The 20,251-nt window shown below is 39.5% G+C and overlaps 1 protein-coding gene across 1 annotated transcript in view; it reads left to right on the forward strand.

Moving 5' to 3' along the window:
* Positions 1-9,198: 9,198 nt before the first annotated feature.
* PIK3C3 (phosphatidylinositol 3-kinase catalytic subunit type 3) overlaps positions 9,199-20,251 on the forward strand; it is a 107,851-nt gene continuing 96,798 nt past the window's right edge. The window contains exons 1-3 of the mRNA XM_045850321.1: positions 9,199-9,338; positions 13,072-13,260; positions 13,953-14,096. Coding sequence (XP_045706277.1) covers positions 9,271-9,338; positions 13,072-13,260; positions 13,953-14,096 — 401 coding nt within the window. The 5' untranslated portion in view covers positions 9,199-9,270. The remainder of the gene's footprint in view (positions 9,339-13,071; positions 13,261-13,952; positions 14,097-20,251) is intronic.

A 20,251-nucleotide genomic window follows, 5' to 3' on the forward strand; every position in this document is an offset into this window, starting at 1 on the left:
TCAGAAATCGAGTTGAATGGAAGTCTGACAACTATAGAATTAAGGAAACCACATCCATCCAGACTGGTGGGAGAGGCACAGACACAGAACGGGCTGGTCCATCACCCACATGAATAAAAATTTGAGAGGGATATCTCAGGAATGAGGAGTCCTAGACCCACAGTAGGCCCCCCAGCCCAGGATTCCAGTGCCAGGAAGATAAGTCCCCACAACTTCTGGCTGTGAAAACCAGTGGGGATTGAGTCGGTGGAAGAAACTTCTAGAGCCCCAAGCAGTTCCTACTAAGGAACCCACACACGGACTTACCTACTCAGACTCATTCCCTCTGGGCTCCAGTGCCAGGATGGCAGCTTGAAGAGCACCAGTAATACACAAGAAGAGACAGAAGTCTCTACCATCAAGGGGAACAGAGGTCACTATCCCTTTGCTAAATCCTCCCCCGACAGCTGATAAGTTGGTGCTACATTGGAGATTCCATCAACTTGGCTAACACTGTTTGATCCAAGCTACTTTTCCATAGAAATGGCTGGTGTTGGCTCCTTAATCCTATCAAACAAACAACAGCTGGCTTCAGTGAGCCCTAGTGGCAGCCAGATTAGATTCACAGTTTGACTTCACCTAGGAATCTCCTAGCCCAGCACAAGTAACAGCCATCTCAGATTGCTTTACAGCTCAGGCAGGGCAAAACAAAGGTGGTGGCTGACCATGGGCTGCACCACCTGTGAAACCCCAGGGCGAAATCATCCAGTGGACACTTACAGACCATGTCAGAGGGCCACCACCCTGCCTCTGCAGAGCTGATCCTCCACAGATGGTGGAGGCTGGTGGTCAGTGGTCATAGCCAGTCCTTGCAGCTGACTGGCCTGGGTAAATCCCTTCCATTGATCTGCCAACAGCAACCAAGGCTGGACTGCAAAAGGAGGGTGTACTCAGCCCACACAAAAGGCACACCTCATACTACCCAGCTTGAGTGGTAGGGGAGGTTGTGCCCCTGGACCCTACAGGAGGACACCTACTGCATTAGGCCACACTACCAAGACACAGAGTCAAATCTCTACCTAATACATAGAAACAAACACAGGGAGGCTGCCAAAATGAGACAAAGAAACATGGTTCAAATGAAAGAATGGATCAAAACTCCAGAAAAAAAGCTAAAGCTAAATGAAGTGGACATAAGCAATCTATCAGATACAGAGTTCAAAACACTGGTTATAAGTATGCTCAAGGAACTTAGGGAGGAGCTCAGCAGCATAAAAAAGACACAGTCAGAAATGAAGGACACATTAATTGAAATAAAGAACCATTTACAGGGAAACAATAGTAGAGTGGAAGAAGCTGAGAATCAAATTAATGATTTGGAACATAAGGAAGCAAAAAAAAAAAACAAACCAACAACCACGCAGAGCAACAAGAGGAAAAAGAATCCAAAAACATGAAGATAGTATAAATAGCCTCTGGGATAACTTCAAGAGGTCCAACATTTGCATCATAATGCAGACAGGAAGAAAAAAGAAAGAGCAAGAAATTGGAAATCTATTTGAAAAAATAGTGATAAAAAATGTCCCTAATTTGGTGAAGGAAATAGACATGCAAGTCCAGGAAGCACAGAGACCCAATTATAATGGATGCAAAAAGGCCCACTCCAGACACATCATTATTTTAAGCTCAAAGGTTAAAGATAGAATCTTTCTGCAGCAAGAGAAAAGAAGTCAATTACCAGATGGTTGCCAGATGGGAGGTTGGGGGTGGGGGGGGAGAATGGGTGAAGAGGTGAGGGGATTAAGAAGTACGAATAGGTAGTTAAAGAGTAGCCATGGGGATATAAAGAACAGAACAGGAAATGCAGTAGCCAAAGTACTTATATACTTGGCCCACGGACATGAACAATGGTGGGGGTATTGCCTGAGGGAGTAGGAGGCACTGGGTGGAGGGGACAAAGGTGGAAAATTCAGGACAATTGTAATAGTATAACTGATAAAATATAATTTTAAAAACTTTTCACAGAACAACTAAAACTTAGCTCCAATTCGAAATAGTCCATGAATCTGGAAATCCTATTTCCTCCTGACCGTTGCAAAGAGCCCTGGCACAGAAAAGCATTTGTGTTGGTTCAGAAACTCCAGAGCTTCCTGGGTAAAACCTGTAACTGACCCACTGTACACGAAAGGCAAGGAGAAACAGAAGGAAGATGTAGGCCTCTCCGGATTGGTACCTGGCAGTTTTAATAACTAAGGGAACTTACCCATGATACTTGCCTTGGGTGGCTGAAAGAAAGGTAGATCTCTGCATCTACCTATCAGAATCTTCAAAGTTTATATAGAGGCCTTAACTGGGTTCATTCAGGTCTACCATCCAGATGGTCTCAACAATACCTTACTCTTGCAGGGTTTTATCCGTGAAACTGGCCCCAGCTAAGGAAACTGCATTAAACATACACTCCAAGGACAGTGGAGGGGTGAGGAGCCTCCAGTTGCCTGGATCCCACTCTCCAGGCAACTGGCAGTAACATCCTCTCAGTGACCTCTTCCAATAGCCTTTAAGACAAAAAAGAGACAATGTTTCAATGTTGCACATAAATTAGACTTGATTTCTCTGAAAAGATGGAAGCCCCAATGTTTTGTTTCTCATATTCTGTCATTTTAGTCTTTCTCTTTTCCCTTATGAAATCCCTCTTCTAGCCCAACAAGCATCTCCCTTTTTTTTTAATGGCAAAGGTATTAACTCTCAGAACTCTTACACCAGCACACAGCTCAAATCTAAGCAGACTCTCTGCTGAACAATTTTCATTTCCCCACTTCTCTCTCATTCCAGGTTTTCTTTTGGTGATTACATAATCTTTTTGTTTCTCATTCAAACAAAAACTTCTACAACATAGCGAGGATATTTCTTTCCATTGAGGATCTCTGTCATTTTTTCCCCCTGTGCACTTACAGAATCTGTAGGTAGCCAAGTGACTTACAATGGCATCACTAATTACTGTCTGTGGACTCAGACTCTGATTGCTCCTCATCCTTCTGTCTCAGAGAAGCAAGTCTGAGTTGGGTCAATAACCTTTCTGTGATTAAATATTCATGCACAAACACAAATGCACACAGGCGAGGCAATAAGAACTGCCAAAAATAACAGCAGCACCTCTGCCCTGCAGAGCACACAGAAGTGCAAGTAAAGAATGAACACGGGGGCAGAACTGCAGATCAAACATAATGTGGGCTGATGATGCACTCATTGCAGTGAGGTTTCTAACAACAGTGAGTTCTCGGAAATGGATAAAATGGTTATTATAATCCACTCAACCATTCTTTTAACATTGTTTCTGTAAATGATGACTTGTAAATTCTCATGTAGCTACTGATCAACAGGAGCTAACCTCAAAGGAAGCAGGCTCCAGCTTTCAGGCATTTGGGCTGCAGGAGATTTGTTCACCTTCCAGGAAAACAAGAGCATTCCTTGGCCAGCTCTGAGATGGTGATTGAAGCAGACTGTGTTGGCTTGCTCACCCCCTTCTCTGCTTTCCTTTGTTCTGCCTCCCGCTTCCTCACTCCTAAAACCCCCTGCCTGCACTGAGATGCTAAGACGGTCTTTGTGACAAGAGTCTCTTAACCTTCTCAAGATACCGGCTCTTGAATAAACTTGCTTTCCTTCCACCAGACCCTGTCCCCTGATTATTGGTGTTTGAGCCACAGGCAGATGAACCTGTGTTCAGCATCATTACCATCCCCCAATATTTAGAGAACAAATGAACTAAAGTCTTTGGGTCTAGGTTCTTCCAGGACAGATTGCCTGAAGGCATAGGAAACACACCCTGACAGATACTGGGGCGGTACCACATGCAGAAGGGGCTACAATTTTCTCGCTGGTGGGACTGGAGAAGCCGGTATCTAAAACAATGTTTCATGTGGATCATGGCACAAAGTAAGTGCTCAGTATATACTTGTTAAATAAATGGAAGATTTGCAAAAATGTTGAGTGCGATACTATCTCCTCCATCCATGTAGTTAATCAGTAATGAATCAAGATGTTTACCTGAGAATATAACCTATATAGAGGTAGAGAGATCAATAGCAGTGCTAAATAACACCAAGGATGTTAGAGACGCTGCCATTAAGAATTTATTTTCCTCAGATAAGGTCAGGTTAAAGGAGTTCATCATCACCAAGCCTTTATTATATGGAATGTTAAAGGGATTTATATAAGAAAAGAAGATAAAAAATATGAACAGTAAAATGCCAGCAAACTCACAATTATTAACAACCACACCTAAAACAAAAATAAAAGCAAACTTAGCAAACAACTAGAACAGGAACAGAACCACAGTAATGGAGATCACACGGAGAGTTATCAACAGGGGAGGTGGTGGGGGAGGTACAGAGAATAAGTGGCATAGATGGTAGGTAGAAAGTAGACAGGGGGAGGGTAAGAATAGTATGGGAAATGTAGAAGCCAAAGAACTTATATGTATGACCCATGAACATGAACTAAAGGGGGAGAATGTGGGTGGGAGGGGGTATGCAGGGTGGAGGGGAATAAAGGGGAGGAAATGGGACAACTGTAACAGCATAATCAATAAAATATATTATAAAACTGTTTAAAAAATTTATTTTTACTTGCAAAAAGGAAGTTCAGGAATCCCTCTGGAATATCCCATCACAGTTTGGTAAGTGTAGCATGCCTTATGAAGTCAGACACACCTGGCTCTGCCCTGTATTTGCAAAAATCATATACAAATCACCTAAATTACTTTACGGTTACTTTTCTGTAAAATCAGGCACCTAATTCACTAATTTGTTGAAATAATTAAATAAAATAATACACATGAAGTTGCCTAATGTGTTATCTGACAGATAGTAGCTTTTCAAAGCCTAGTTTCTTTCCTATTTTCTTTACATCTGCTCGGAGCCAGGAACTTAAGGTACGGTACAGTGGTAAACAAAACTGAAATAAACCCTTTCCTTGCAGAGCTATCTGAAAGTAGAGTGTTCCTGTGAAAACTTTTATAAGCTCAAATGGTGTGAATAGAAGCAGCAGTTCTTAATTCATTTCGAGTATTTTTTAGTGTTTCCAGACCTAAAGTTCAACTCATGCACAGTGGCTTTATTTTGTTCACCACCATCGAAATGCTTAATTATGCCCAGCATTACACTAAATGTAATACCCTTATGAGCTCTCTGAGGCTTTTCTGATACCTGCGGACACACCTTGCTAACAGGTGAACAAACTAAGTCAAGATAAAGCACAGATGCTTATAGACCCAATTCAAAGCAATGGTGGCTTGATGCTGAGGTGCTGAGTGTAGTTCCAGGGATAAGAGTTGTGGGGAGAGGGGTGCAGTGGAAGCACTCTTTCTGATTAGGGTGCAGCTGCTTCTATAATGGCTGGTTGAAAACAAATGCTGAGGGTGGCTCAGTTTGGTTGGAGCCTCATCCCATCCACCGAAAGGTTGTGGGTTTTATTCCTGTTCAGTGCACATACCTAGGTTGTGGGTTTGATACCCAGTTGGGAGGCAACTGATTGATGTTTGTCTCTCACATCTATGTTTCTTACTCTTTCTCCCCCTTCTCTCTGTAAAACCAGTAAACATATCCTCAGGTAGGATTAAAAAAAAGACACTGAATGCTATTTTTGCTTTTGGCCTTTTTTCCCCTAAAAAAGCAAAAATCCTCTTTGGATTTCTTTCATTTAGCAAAAACAGGTACTAATGTAGTTCATAATTAAAAGCAAATTGGTGTAACTCAAACTTTCAAAAACTGGGGGATATCTGTATTATAGTAGAAACTCTTGAAAATACTGAGAAAGAAGAATACAAGAAGGGATAAATTTTTCAGTGAGATGACATAACTAGTCTTGCATGCCTCCTACTGGAGACCTGGCCCGCAACCCACAGGCTGCCACTGAGTCCCCTGAGCCACACCAGCCAGGGCCCCATTCCTCTTCTATAGCTGAGACTCTTTACAGTGATGTCATTTGACTGCAAGTTTTTTTTTCTTTCCTCAATTGTGACACTGAGAGAAGAGCTTCTTCCATTTATAATAAAAATATTACAAAGAAGCACAGGTACAAAATATGCTTTTATTATTTTTAAGAATACCATTTGCTTCCTTGTTGGGTACTGAAAATATGAGGGGGAGCACTTTGTAAAGTATATGATCATCTAACTACTATACTGTACCCCTGAAACTAATACAAAATAATATTCAATAAAAACTGTAATTGGAAACATATTTTTTTAAAAGAATATCTTTTGTTTTTGATCCTTCCCCTTTTGTAGATGATTGCCGTTCCCTTTTTGACTGGCACCACCCAGGCCCTGTGGGATGCTGCTCCAGGATCACTAGTAGCCATTCTCAACCACGTTGCCTTCCACATTGTCACCTGACAAATGGCCAAGGGTCTTGGCTTATGATGGAAAATTTTTCAAGTTTCCAGCACCGTTTGTTTTACCATGTGATTTGGTTTTAAATGAACTGGAGTTATTAGAAAAACTTGTAAAGGCAATTTTTAAATTGGAGCAAAAGAAATTATGAAGTCATTTTTAAATTTTAATCATTTTTTTCTTGATGAAAGCTCAATAATAGGCAATGGCTTTTTAAAACTTTGAGTGCAATTTTTTTTTTTATTACGAGCTAAGGAGGGTAAGTTGGGTGACAGAAGTTGACAAAAACAATCTTGATGATATCTGTGGCAGTCCTGGGCCACTCAGATGAATGGGCCACTATCGACAGATTTCTTAACCATCATTAAAATCCATTATTTGAATAATTAAGCATAAAATTAAAACAAGATGGCAAAAGAAAGGTAAAATCAAAATGGCAACTCCAAAGGTGAATTAAATATAGAACCAAATAGTCAGTGAAGTAGCCTAACACACAAAGGTAGGACATATGCATACGAGTTATCTTTTTACAGACAGGCAGTGGTTTCTGGAACTGTGGGAGTCTTTCAATGCAAATTGTGTTGCATAAGTGTGTGTTACACTAATGAGCTGTGAAAAATCACAAGGGAAAGAAAATATTATGCTCTTCCTTTCAGAATAAAATGCCTAAGGTTTCCATTACCCTATGGACGTGGCCTTGACAAGTGTACTCTGGTACTCAGATCTACTAACCCATATCTTCCTGACCAATGGTTGGTCCAGGAAAGGAACTGCCAGATTTGGTTTCTATGACTTTTACCATGTTTCTATGACCTACAAATATCTCCTCTTTACTGGCACATTAATTTTTCTTGTTGCATTAATGCCTTTAACAATTACAGTCCAGTCTTCTAAGATTTTCTGTAATAAATTTTTAATGTTAGTTTTTCTCTATAATTATATTTAAAAAGTTAATATAAGTTTATGCTGGATTCTATGAATAAATATCTTAGAACAAAGTACTGACACTTAATTTTTCTACCTTTGTCTGTGTTGTGTTTGTTATGTGACTATGTAGGTACCGATTAGTATTACCTTAACTGTTCATGAGCTAATGAGAAAAATACAGTGATAGACTTAGGACAAAACAAATGCTTTGGGGGGCATGTAAAGCACAAATAGATCATAGTACTTACACTAATGAAGATTTCATGTTAATATGAATCGAAAATGAGGCAAGAAAACTGAATTGCCCATGGCAATGTAGTAGTATAGACCAGCAGAATTTCAAAGAGCTAGCTGTGTAAGATGAGTAGATGTCATATGCATGTCATATGCAATAGAATTTCAGCAAAAACATTGTGTTACATTAGGGCTATTAACTTAAAGTTCTTGTAATTTGTAAATTTGGTTTTTAAATAATTTATAAGAAATAGATGTATGTTTATATATGAAGTTTTATTTAGGTTTGGACATTAAATAACACTATAATAAAACTAATTTAAGTCAGCACTGGGTTTAGAAAATATAGTTATTTACAAATTGTCAATATTTTATTTAAGTTTGAGAAACTTGTTTGACATCAAAGCTCACACCCACTGCTGTAATTATCCATAGACAGGGCACTTGTAACCATTTGTTTTACTGCGCAGTAGCTCTGATGATTCGAAAGGTCAATTTTTACTGCATGCTGCATCGACATTTTTTTGTAACTTCCAGCCATTGGTGGTAGTTATACTTAGGTATGAATTAACTCTGCTCTCTTTCTGTTGGGAATTTTAGTTATAGTAGGCTAGCTATCATGATTTTTCTCAATCTTGCTCCCACAAATATTTTTGAGAACTTCTTTTGGACAAAACATTGTATATTAGCCATTTTTTAATTTTTCCCCTGAAGGGAACTACATTTCTTTTAACCATTCCCTCAAAGATATTTTTCTCTAATTACTGTATATTATACATACTCTAGTGATTTTCCTCTTACAATGCATCACTTAAAAACCAACACACAGAAAAAAACTGAGACTTTTATTCATATAGCCAATAATAATAAAAATGAATTATTAAACTAGGTACTAACGTGTTAGGCACTATGAGGTCAGCAACAGAACTATATTGGCACACCATTTTTGTCTTCAAAGAGTTTCATTCTAGTTGGAAATGAAATTACAATTTTAGATAATATTAAATATTAGAAAGACAAGCGTTGTAGGAGGGTTTAGAAAACTGAGTTCTGGAGTCATTACTGACGTTTCTGGAATTACAGTCTTGAAAGCTACAGTGGGTCTGAACACACACAATGCAAACAAGCACCTAAGCACTTTGCCAAATATTGCATAAGTACTGATAATGCCAGGAATTCATTTTTTTTTCCTTTGTCTAGTCCTTTCTCCATTCTTTAGAGCAGAAAGAGGAAGTCGTTGCTAGAGACAGCAAATTTTTTATTAAATCTACATTTTTAGAAAGGTTACTGAAATTTATACTTGGCGAATTTCCACTTATTGTGACTTCCTTGTTTCGCCTGTAGCCAGTGAAAGTTGTTACAATTCTTCATGAAACGAATTTTCTCTTGTATTGATTATAGCAATAGCTCAAGCTCAATAGTCACCTTGTTTCCTTAGCAACAACAACAAAAAGGTCCCGTCAAAACAGAAACACAGAAAGCCTGGAAAGTAACCCGACCGGCGGCGTTTCTGGACCTTATTTACCCTTAAGGAAGATGGAGGTCTCTTTTGCACTTGCGCAGAAGGAAAGCTGGGCGGGGAGTTCCGGCGCGTCGGGTTTCGCTCCGGGCAAGGATTGGCGCCGCCCGGGGTGAGAGGCGGAACCGGAAGCGCCCATGTTCTTGGACCCAGCTGGTTCAATCCCGGCGTTTTCCGGCGCCTTACTTCCAGCGGTAGGGTCTCGTTTTGCAGAGGTGCAATGGGGGAAGCGGAGAAGTTTCACTATATCTACAGTTGTGACCTGGATATCAACGTGCAGCTTAAGATGTAAGAGAATCTGGGCACAGGGACTGGCATTGCTGAAGTTGAGAGACGGGGAGGCAGGGACCTATGGGTTAGAGAGAGGGGGAAGTTACTAGTCTGAGGGCCGGCTTGGGGGCGGCGGGGAGGGTTGTGGCCAGGGCTGCGAAGGAAAACGGGAGCGTGGAGAGGGGTGCTGTGGAGGAAGGATTGAGGACATGGTTTCTGGGAGGAGGGCAGCTGTTAAGAATAATCCCTTAAGTCCCACGGTGTTTTACTTTCTTCAAAGCATTTTGATGTGCATAGCAACTTTTGAGGGATTATCCAGTTTTACAGATGGAGAAATCTAGTCTCCGTAAAGTCATCCCGCAGTTAATAATGGGAAGATCTTTACTTTAGAGCGGGGCTTGAAGGTGGAGCGCAGGCTGCAGTTATGGAAAGGTAGACACAGGCAGATATAGATGCTGAAAGTGAGATGACCACGTGGGTGTACAGTAGTATTAGAAACAGTGAATGTGGTAGAGGGTTGAGAAGAATCTTTGGACAGTTTGATATTGTTTCACCAGGGAAATTGGGAATGAGTCAAAGGGTGCGAAATTACAAAGAAAATAGACAACAGCCTTGCAGGAAAATCTTGGGGCGTCACTAAAGTAAAGGCCAAGGGCATGACATCTTGAGATAATAATGGAACTGAGGTGGGGCACAGGTAGGATAGAGTTGGAAATTATGTCCATTTTAAGGCAATTTTAGAGGAGTATTTTCCTATTCAAAAGTTATCACAAGTTATTAATCACAACAGCATTCATAATCAGTATTCAACAAATGCTTCTCAGGCAGAAGGCTGCATACCTGCAATAAATACATTTTCTCAGTTGTCAAGTGCACCTTTTGCATGTTTGTTTCTTTTTTACTTTCAGAAGTTATCTAAGATTCTGAATATTAATTTACTATTCGTTTTGGGTAATGGTAAAAATGTGTCAACAGCCATACTGTCCATTTTTTAAAACACTTTATATACCCACTTGAGACCTGTATGCCATCATCTGGTATAGGGCTTTCCATCTGTCTCATTCCTCCCAGTATTTCTTGGGCATATGAGTGTGTTTTTGAAACCTTTGAACATTAAATGGAAAGAAGAAAAATTGGTCCATTATTAACAGATACATACTTTGAATATTTTGAGACAAAGATAAAGCATTAATCAGAACGTAGTAAAATTTAGTACTATTTTTTAGCTTCTCAGATGGTTGGTTTTGGGCAGGGGTAGAAATATCAATGTAGAATCATAAAATCAGGGAATAGTAGATTCTTTAATTCTGTTTATTCTCCCCAGGCATTTTCATCTATTTCTACGGTTTTAATAATGACTTCCATTTTGATATCTCTTTTCTTAGCAGCATAATTGAATATCAGACTGCCCACAAGACACATGCATTTTGGATGTCCCAAAGCATTAAACTTTAAAAGTAACCTGTCCCAAATTGAACACATCATTAGCCTAACCCTCTGGACCTCCATTATTGTCTCACCCTACTTTGGTGATGGTTAGCAGCATTCACTGCGTTTGTTAAGACAGAGAATTTTGCATTGTACAGATACCGTCTCTTAACTTCTCTGATCATTCACAAGTTGTCTTGAATCTACTTGCTAAATGTCTTTTCTACCCCACTTCCTTAGCCTTATCTTCCTACCTTTTCCTGTCTAATTTTGACTGAAAATCTAACTAATCTTGCTTTTGGTTCCACCTCTCCATTATTCTTATACTCCTGCCAAAGGTATCATAAGTACAAATTTGACTATATTTACTCTCACTTCAGATAATTCAATTAACAATTGTGAGTATTCATTGTGTAAGGCACTGTACTGCATTTGGTGGCTACCTAGCTTCATCGTCCTCCTTACTTTTGATTCTCTAGCTTCTTCTCAACATGAGCCTTATGCTTTAGTTATATGAAACAACTTGCGGTTTCCCAGACCTACCATCTTTCTCTTTGCCTTTGTACAAGGTCTGTCCAGAAAGTATCCGGCCATGTGGTATGAAAAATGGAGACACTGAAGAAGATACAAGATACAAGAAACTTTGTGTGTAGGACAGTGATGCCTCAGTCCCGTTCAAAGTAGGCACCTTGGGACCTCACACAGTTCTCCCAGTCACCATCAGCTGCCCCATAGTATTTTCCTGAATCTCATTGATGGTCTGAAATCTCTTCCGTTTCAAAGGTGATTTTAGTTTTGGGAAAAGCCAGAAGTCACAGAGTGCCAAATCTGGGCTATAAGAGGGCTGAATCACCTGGGTGATTTTATGTTTTGCCAAAAAACTCTGCATGAGATGTGATGCATGAGCAGGTACGTTGTCATGATGAAGTTACCAGTCACTAGTTGCCTATAGCTGTAGCCTTTTGAATCATCCAAATAGTTTCCTCGTAGGAATGCTCAAGGTTAATGCAAAATTTGATGCAGGTTCGTTGCTGTACTTGCTCAGTCATTTTGAATGGTGGCCACACAGTACACATACTCACTCAATGGAATCTACCGCCCCACTGACTGGTACAGTGAAGTCATCATTATACATGCATGTGTATTCCAGTCCACTCTACTTGGCTGCCAGGTTCCATCGATGTTGCATACACTATTGATATATTAACAATGGCTGGACTTTTTCTGGACAGAGCATGTATATGCTGCTGGTTTTGTTTGTTTGTTTGTTTTCTGGTATGACTCCCTCCTCTTTGCCTTTCATTTTTAAGATATTGCCCAGGCTCACTTCAGACATCTTTCTGGGACTAGAGTTCCCAACTCCAAGACTTTGATGTACAGTATCTTCCTGTGGTGGGAAGAATGTTAGCTTTGACCTTCTCTTCCTGGGTTTTTATTCTCATCTCTGTTACTTTGTGATCCCTGATCTCTGAGTCTCTGCTTCATCATTTATAAAATGAGCATACGGTGAAAAATAAATAAGAAAGAGTATATAAAATGCTTGGTACAATATCTGACACAATCTTGATTTCCAATCGACGTTTCTACCTCTTAGAGTTTTCTGTGTTTATCTTTAGTGACTTACAGCACCATATTTTTTAATTTAAAGAAATCAGATAATTTATATAGAAAAAAATGAAAGAGCATAAAAAGAATATGCAGTTAAAAGTAAGTTTTCTCCACAGAAGCAAGGACTTAACATTTTCTTGTAATGCTGTGTTGTTTATCTTGTCTCTCATTTCTGGGCCTCTATGCCAAGTAAAGAAATCATTTGAAAGCATAGATAAATAAGTGCTCAGTTTGGAATTAATAAAAATGAAATCAAGGCCTGGAAAACTGGTGATGTCTAGAAGGTAGACCAAGAGTTAATGATAGGGTGTAAAGTTAAGAAGATAGAGGAATATGTTGATGAAGATAGAAATGATTTTAAGGAAAGATACCTTATTAGATGTAAAAGTAACTTTAATATCATATACAGGAAAATGTTTAGGTCAGGGGTCCCCAGCCTCTGGGATGCACACCGGGACTGGTCCAGGCCTGTCAGGAACCGGGCCGCACAGCAGGCGGTGAGCTTGAATGTCATGCGCTTGAATCATCCCGAAACCATCCCCCCAACCCCAGTCTGTAGAAAAATTGTCTTCCACAAACCGGTCCCTGGTGCCAAAAAGGTTGGGGACTGCTGGTTTGAGTAATATAAATTTAATGTAACAGCCATGAAGTCTTTAGTATTTGTTATCTATATGCTTAACAAAATGTTTGAACATTATTGTTCTTACGCTTCCAGAGGAAGTTTGGAAGGCAAGAGAGAACAAAAGAGTTACAAAGCTGTTCTAGAAGACCCGATGTTGAAGTTTTCAGGACTGTACCAAGAGACATGCTCTGACCTTTATGTTACTTGTCAAGTTTTTGCAGAAGGGAAGCCTCTGGCCTTGCCAGTGAGAACATCTTACAAGGCATTTAGTACCAGATGGAAGTAAGTAGTTGTCTTGCATATGGTGGGTTCCAGACTGTTCTCCCGTTTCTTTATGCGTGTTGTTAACTGTGATTTGGTAGTGATTACAGGGGAACTTCCTAAAAAATTTCCTTAATATTTATAAGAATGGTTGAAAAGTTTAAAGCAGTAACCTACTCAGATAGGATAAAGTATTAAGCATAATTAAGATGGAAGTGAGTTTGTTTGTATTTAGTATATTGATATGTTTTTATAAGAACTTGACTAATTCACAAAATGACCCAATGAAAACCACATGTAGCATCTCTAAATTCTCTATTCTATGTCTTTGAACACATAAATACTTCTCTTTTTTTTAAGATTTTATTTATTTATTTTTATAGAGGGAAGGGAGGGAGAAAGAGAGAGAAACATCAATGTGTGGTTGCTGGGGGCCGTGGCCTGCAACCCAGACATGTGCCCTGACTGGGAATCGAACCTGCAACACTTTGGTTCGCAGCCCGCGCTCAATCCAGTGAGCTACACCAGCCAGGGCTAATACTTCTTGATAGTCTTAAATGTTGTCTAGTTAGATGTTTGGAGCTCAGATTTGTGAAAAGAGATTTATTGTCATCTGTTCAGATCATATTTTTATTATATGAAACTTTTTTTTTAAGTTCATATGGTTTGCTAATTTAAAGTAAAATTATGCTTATGTTGATTTATTTCCATAGCTGGAATGAGTGGCTAAAATTGCCTGTGAAATACCCTGACCTGCCCAGGAATGCCCAAGTGGCCCTGACTATATGGGATGTGTATGGACCAGGAAAGGCAGTGCCTGTCGGTGGGACAACAGTGTCACTCTTTGGGAAATATGGGTAAGCATTCTATTCTCCCAAGCTATAGGGATGTTGTGGTTTTCTGGTCCTTTTCTTTCTGGGAAGCTTAAATGGTTTATGCCCAGTCAGGTTCTTCTTGCTGGCGCAGTAAAGAATTACATATTAGCAAGTCTATATTACCAACCAAGCAAAGTTTGTTAGTGATACCTTCTCATGGAAGAGAGTGGCCCCTGCTGATGTGGGGGTGAAAGGCATAGGCTTCAATGGTGAAGAGGAAGGGGGGGAAAGCATCAGGTCATTTGTCCTGAGGATGTAAACAGTTGGCAGGATGGTGGGGAAGAAGTTACCTATTGATTGGTGAGTAAATGGGGTGCCAGTTTCCCCTGGGGGGATGTGAATTCCCAAATGTAGGTATGCATGGCAGTCTGTTAGCCCAAATTCTTATCTTGCTCCTGACCCCATTTGTTCATCTTGTTGTAAGACAGATATATGACAGGAGGCAGTTAAAGTTGGGGCAGTTACTCAAAGCTATTTATGGGCTCTTTCTGTAAGCATTAGGGATGCCCATGTAAAACAGACAGTGACCAGAGGTTGGCAGTTAAGCAAAGATGTTTAATGAACAACTTCTTCAGGCTCTGAGGACCTCCTCCTCTTCCCCCTTCTAGACCTTGGGGTGAAAGCACAGTTTCAAAGGCTTTCTCCCACATGGTGGAAACCATACTTAGAATTTCAAGGTCTCCCCTCCTCCCATGATAGCGTGGTATTTCTTGTGATGCTGGAACACCTGACAATACTGTCAGACCAGCCTCAGGACTTCTGAGTCGGTGGGTGAGACGTGTCTCCCTCCTCCTCCCTGCCTTGGTTTTCTATCCATCCTACCTAACAGTACATTGTTCTGTCATTCTTGAGAATGATTTTTGACACATTTCTTATGAGATATGCAAATAGATTAATCAAGAAACACAATTTATATTGCTCTACTTTTAGTGATTGGTAATGTGATTCCTATTAGAAAATAGTCATTGGAAATTAGACTCTTGCTTTCAGGAGAAAAAGCCATATGGTGTGTACTGTAATAGCGTTGTTTTTTCTGCTTTGTTATAATAGTGATAAAAAGGGCAATAAGCAGGTTTCAAGAGCACTAATTTGCTAATAATGGTAATGATTATAATAGAAAACTTGTTAGTATAATTTCTAAAAATTTACAGATAATAGAAGTTGATTGTGGAAAAAAACCAAAACCTTATTTCTATCACTTGTCTTCTGGAACAGAGGAATCACTCTTTATCTTTAGAGAATTGTTGATATTCTGTTATTCTCTCTGCATATTAAGTGATTTTTTTCTTTAAAGAACTTGATAAAGGTCTCGTTTATCAAATATTGAATTACCTTAGTATACGCTTTCTGTAGGAAAGACAGATGTATGTTTTATTTTTTATTTTTTTAACTTTTATTTGTTTTAAGAATGTGGTACTGCCCTGGTAACCTGATGGCTTTTGGATTTTTGTCTTTAAGTTTAGTCATGAACTGTTACTCTTAAACATGTTTGAAATATTTCCATTGCCATCTTTATTCTCTAATGTGCAATAGGAACCCCTTCAAGTTGACCCCATGTCCTTTTGATAGTACCCCAGCAGTCATTAGTAGCTTTGTGCTTTCTGGCAGACAAGCTATTCCAGGCTCATTGGCAATTTTCTGCCCCAGACGTGGTGTCTCTAAAAGATGTCTTACTTTCTTTCACTGCCAAACAGTAGAAACCTTAATCTAAAGATTATCAAACTTGTTAATTCTGATCCATTTTGTCCAATAGGAAGTGGGTGAGAGACAGGGGAAGTGAGAGAGAGAGGGGAGAAACATCAAGTGTGGTTGCCTCTCACGGGCACCCTACTGGAGGCCTGGCCCACAACCTAGGCACGTGCCCTAACTGGGAATCGAACCCTTGACTCTTTGGTTTGCAGGTCGGCACTCAATCCACTGAGTGACACCAGCTAAGTCTGAAGATGTTTTAGTATTATATAGGGATAATCTTCTTCATTGGCTTTCCTTTTAGAATTTCTCTGAACGTTCTGTTTTGTCAGACAGATTTTAATATTATTTCCTCAATTTAAGAAGAGCTCATTGTTATTTTGTTGAAAAATTGTATTAAATTGTATATGTTAATTAAAGAGATAATCAACACCCTTAATAATACTGAACTGTTCTATCCAGGAATAGGGTGTCTCAAAAAGGCTTAAACTCGTGGATAAAATCTAGATGTAATACATTTAGAATATCTTGATTGTTTAGTGATAAGTGGGTATTTTAGTTTAATGTAGCTATTAAAGAGGTACTTATTATTGAAATCTATACAGGAATAATAATTCCCACATAGCCTGAGACTTTGATAAAATAGCATGTTTCAGTAGAACAGGCATATTACCAAATAAATGTTGTTCCTTTTCCAGAGTGTTTGTTCCTTTTTACTTTTCTAGGGTGGGGTTTGCTTGCCTCGTGGAAAAAGTACACAGCAGTTTATTTCTCACACTAGAGTCTTAGTGGTTAAATGTTCTTGAGAAGCAGCCAGGTAGACCTCGTGGTTTTTCCTCCTGGCCTCATCATAAGTGGTTTACTTTCTGTAATATTAGCTGCAGGTTCCCTCATAAACATGCCTCTTTAGCACCGTGTGCATTTTAGGTGACCTTAGCATACTCGCATAGTTTCTGGGGCACTCTGTATAGGACATGGGTGTGAGACCATTGAAATTCCCACCGAAGTGTGGCGAGATGACCTGCCTAAAGCAAAAAAACTCTCAGATTGACGTTTGTGATACTGTTTCCCTCAGATTTTGACAAGTTATTAAAAAGTACATGGAGTCAGTAGTAGGCAGTCTATGTATAGGAACCATTTGGTGAGCTCACTAAAAAAGCCCCTTCCCGAGTTCTCGCTACTCATTAAGTCTCTGGTGGGGGTGTAAGAATCAGCATTTTTAACAGGCATCCCCAGTGATTCTGTGAGTGGTGGCCTGTGGACCATATTTTGAGAGACACTGCATTAATCTTTTCATAGTAATCTATTTATACGACTTTTGCATACAGTTCTTTTCAGAGTTTCTTCCTTTACTCCGTCCTCTGGCACTACCTCTATTTGTATTTGTATGTATATCCCAGTAAAAGAGTAATTTCCTTACCTTTCTCCCAAACATGCCAGAAATGTGCCTGAACATAAACCAGAGTATTTGTTCTACTTTACAAAGTAATTAAAGCCCAGAGATTTCCATAAAGGGTAGTGGGGTTTAAATTTCAATTAGGGGTTTTTTTGGTATTAAATGAAGTAAAACTTTGGATCTTGGAGAGGCATCTATTTTCTCTTAACTGGAAAAATAGCTCATGCTGTCCCTCCATGCCCTGAACACATCAGATGTTACATACAAATGAATGAAACACAGCTGAGAGCAGCACTGATTCTGCGAGATTACCTCCTGGAGAGCAAGGTTCCTCAAAGATGAGTCATTGATTTACCGCTTTCAGAATTCCTGCATGTCTCTGTACTAAATACATACACTCTTATTCACTTGATATATTTATTTAAGTCAGCTCACTTTTCTTTGCTTCCAATTTAGTTGAAAGCAAAAATTTAATATCCAGCTGTACATGGAAAACAAGTATTATTTAACATTGGCAGGTAATAATAAATACAGTGAAAATAACTGTTACTAATGTCACTAAGTATTAGAATTAAAGCAAAAAATTCCAATGAAATACAAATGATACTAAATCTGTTTGCTTTGCAAATATGTATAAATGCCTACAAAAAAAGTCCTTTAATTAGAATGGTTCTGTTTGTGCCTAGTTAAATATAAGGGGAGATTCAGCTAACTGTCACATCAACATTTTCTTTTACTTGTTGAACTCCTACACGGTAGGGCATTTAGCCAAATGAACATTAGATTTTCATAGAGTTCCATGGATACTTTGAACAGTGGGGAAGGAATGCAAAAAACCTAGAGCCCTTTCTGCTATTCCCTTGAGGCTGACACTTATACCGACCTTTACCTCAGAAGAAGGAATTCAAAGAAAATGTGTAAAATTAAAATAACTCCTTTTTATCTCTGTGTCCTCGGGTCTTTCTTTGAGTTTCGGTGGAGACAAGCCCAGGAATTCCCTAGAGTGATGCTGGTCCTCCCGTGCAGCTCTGAATTGTTCAGGAGTTCCAGGTGCTACAGCAGAGTGCAAACATCGACTGGAGCCGCTGCACAGCTGCCTCTCTGCGTGGTGCTGCTGGCATCCAGGGAGAGAGGTCAGCGTGGGTCTTCCGAGTGGCCTCAGCCAGAAGCCTGTTCCGATTTTCTTCCACCTCCCGTTAAAAATCATGCCGTGTGCTTCCTTATCCTCCTGACTTAGGGAAACAGTAGTTTCCTCAAATGTTTCTTAAGCAATGAAATAACACCAGAAGCTCCCCAGTTGTTCCCTAAATAGTTCTGGTATGGACTTAGTAGGCTTTAAATAGTGGTCCTCAAAGCATCTAATAGTTGAATTACAGTATTGGGAATCTCGTGGCTATCAGCTCTTGCTATTTGCAAGTATCTGTTTTTTATACTTGAGTCAGTGTGAAGCAGTACTTCTTGAAGAATGGTGTAATTAATAATTGAAAGACCGTATCTGTTAGGATATGGCTAGAATAACTAATGGTTCTCATTTTGAAAGTCGAGCTTGTGAGATTTCTAAGTAGGCAAGGAATGGATTGATCATTAGATTGAATTGGCAAAGAACCATAGGCAAGCTGCAGATTTCTCCTGCAGATGTCTTTTCCAAATGTGACTTCTGAAGTCAGGGCGGTTGCTGCTGTAGTGGCTTGGCACTGGGAGCTGGAGCAGCAGCAGCAGCTGTTGCTGGGGCCTCCGCTGGCATCTGAAGGAGGGCCTGCTGTGCTGTTTCTTTTGTGTTGCCTGCTTGGCTTAATTTCCCAAGTGGACACGATGCTCTTGAGCATCTTCTGGCTTGCCACCTGGAGGCTATGTAACACAAAGTTTCCATTAGTGTCAAAAAAGTAATATGTTTACTTGATCATTCGAGTCACTCGCTATCACCCCCGCCCTCCTTGTCCCCTATCCTTAAATCTACTCTCCAGATCCATCCCAAGGCACCTAAATCATTTAGTAAACTGACTTCCTGCCAATTGTATTTATTTTTGATTTAGTTAAGTTCAGCCAGTTGAAGTAGTCACTGGAGTGTAGGGAGGTGGAGAAAAGGAGTGGAGATCTTCTGAGGCTTCTGAGGGTAGATTTAAGGATATTCATGTAAAGAGATGTTGTTACCTCACTGTGCCCAGTTTCTTAGAGACTAAGCGGGTCTGCTTGATGTCGAATCTGTATCTCATTTGAATTGGAAAGAAAATGAACTTTATGAAAGGCTTGTATATGTGCTTTTTTGTAATGCAACTTTTATTTTTGATCTTGAACATGGCAAATACTAAGAATTTTGGTTCTTCACAGCCAGTCAGTGGATTTGTGTTGGGCTTACAAGTAAAGCTTTTGCAGATGTGGTTGCTGCATATTACCTGTTTATTGCCCACCTTAGAGACTTTGCAGCAGATACGGTCTTTAATCTTACTGTGCTCATGAGCTTCTAACCATCCTTTATAGTTCCCAAACTAAATGTTTATGGCATCATTACTTTGCATAATGTTCAGTGAAAATCCTCTTTGTTACTCCAGGAAAATCTATGAAGGAATTTTCCATTAGTCAGAACATGATAATAATAGTTTTAAAGATTCATGTAAAACTTTTACAGTTAAGCGCAGTGTTTTTAAAGATTGGGAAAATGTGTTGTGTGTGTGTGTGTGTATATATATATATATATGCACAACATGTATCTTATTTTTAAAAATATTTAATGTCGGTGTGCAGAGTGCTTTGGACTTACCTATTCTTTGGCAGCCTGCTCTTTCAGCCTTGGGGGATTTGAGTAGATGTTATGTTGTCTGAATGGTTTTGTTAAAACAAAAACGCTGAAACAGGGAGGACATACTAACAGAAGACTTATATTCTAGATCTTCTTGGTAGTTTTTTGAAGGAAACATGACAATCAAAGGTCATTAATTGTTTCACTTTAAAGTGGGATCACCAAGCTCAGAATTTCTCACTATACATTGTGTAGATGTGGGAATTTTTCCTTATATGGATCCACTATTTTATTTTCCATTAGACTTTGCTCTTA

The sequence above is a fragment of the Phyllostomus hastatus genome, unplaced genomic scaffold (assembly GCF_019186645.2).
Source record: "Phyllostomus hastatus isolate PE091 unplaced genomic scaffold, TTU_PhHast_1.1 phas_contig_80, whole genome shotgun sequence".
Taxonomy (NCBI): domain Eukaryota; kingdom Metazoa; phylum Chordata; class Mammalia; order Chiroptera; family Phyllostomidae; genus Phyllostomus; species Phyllostomus hastatus.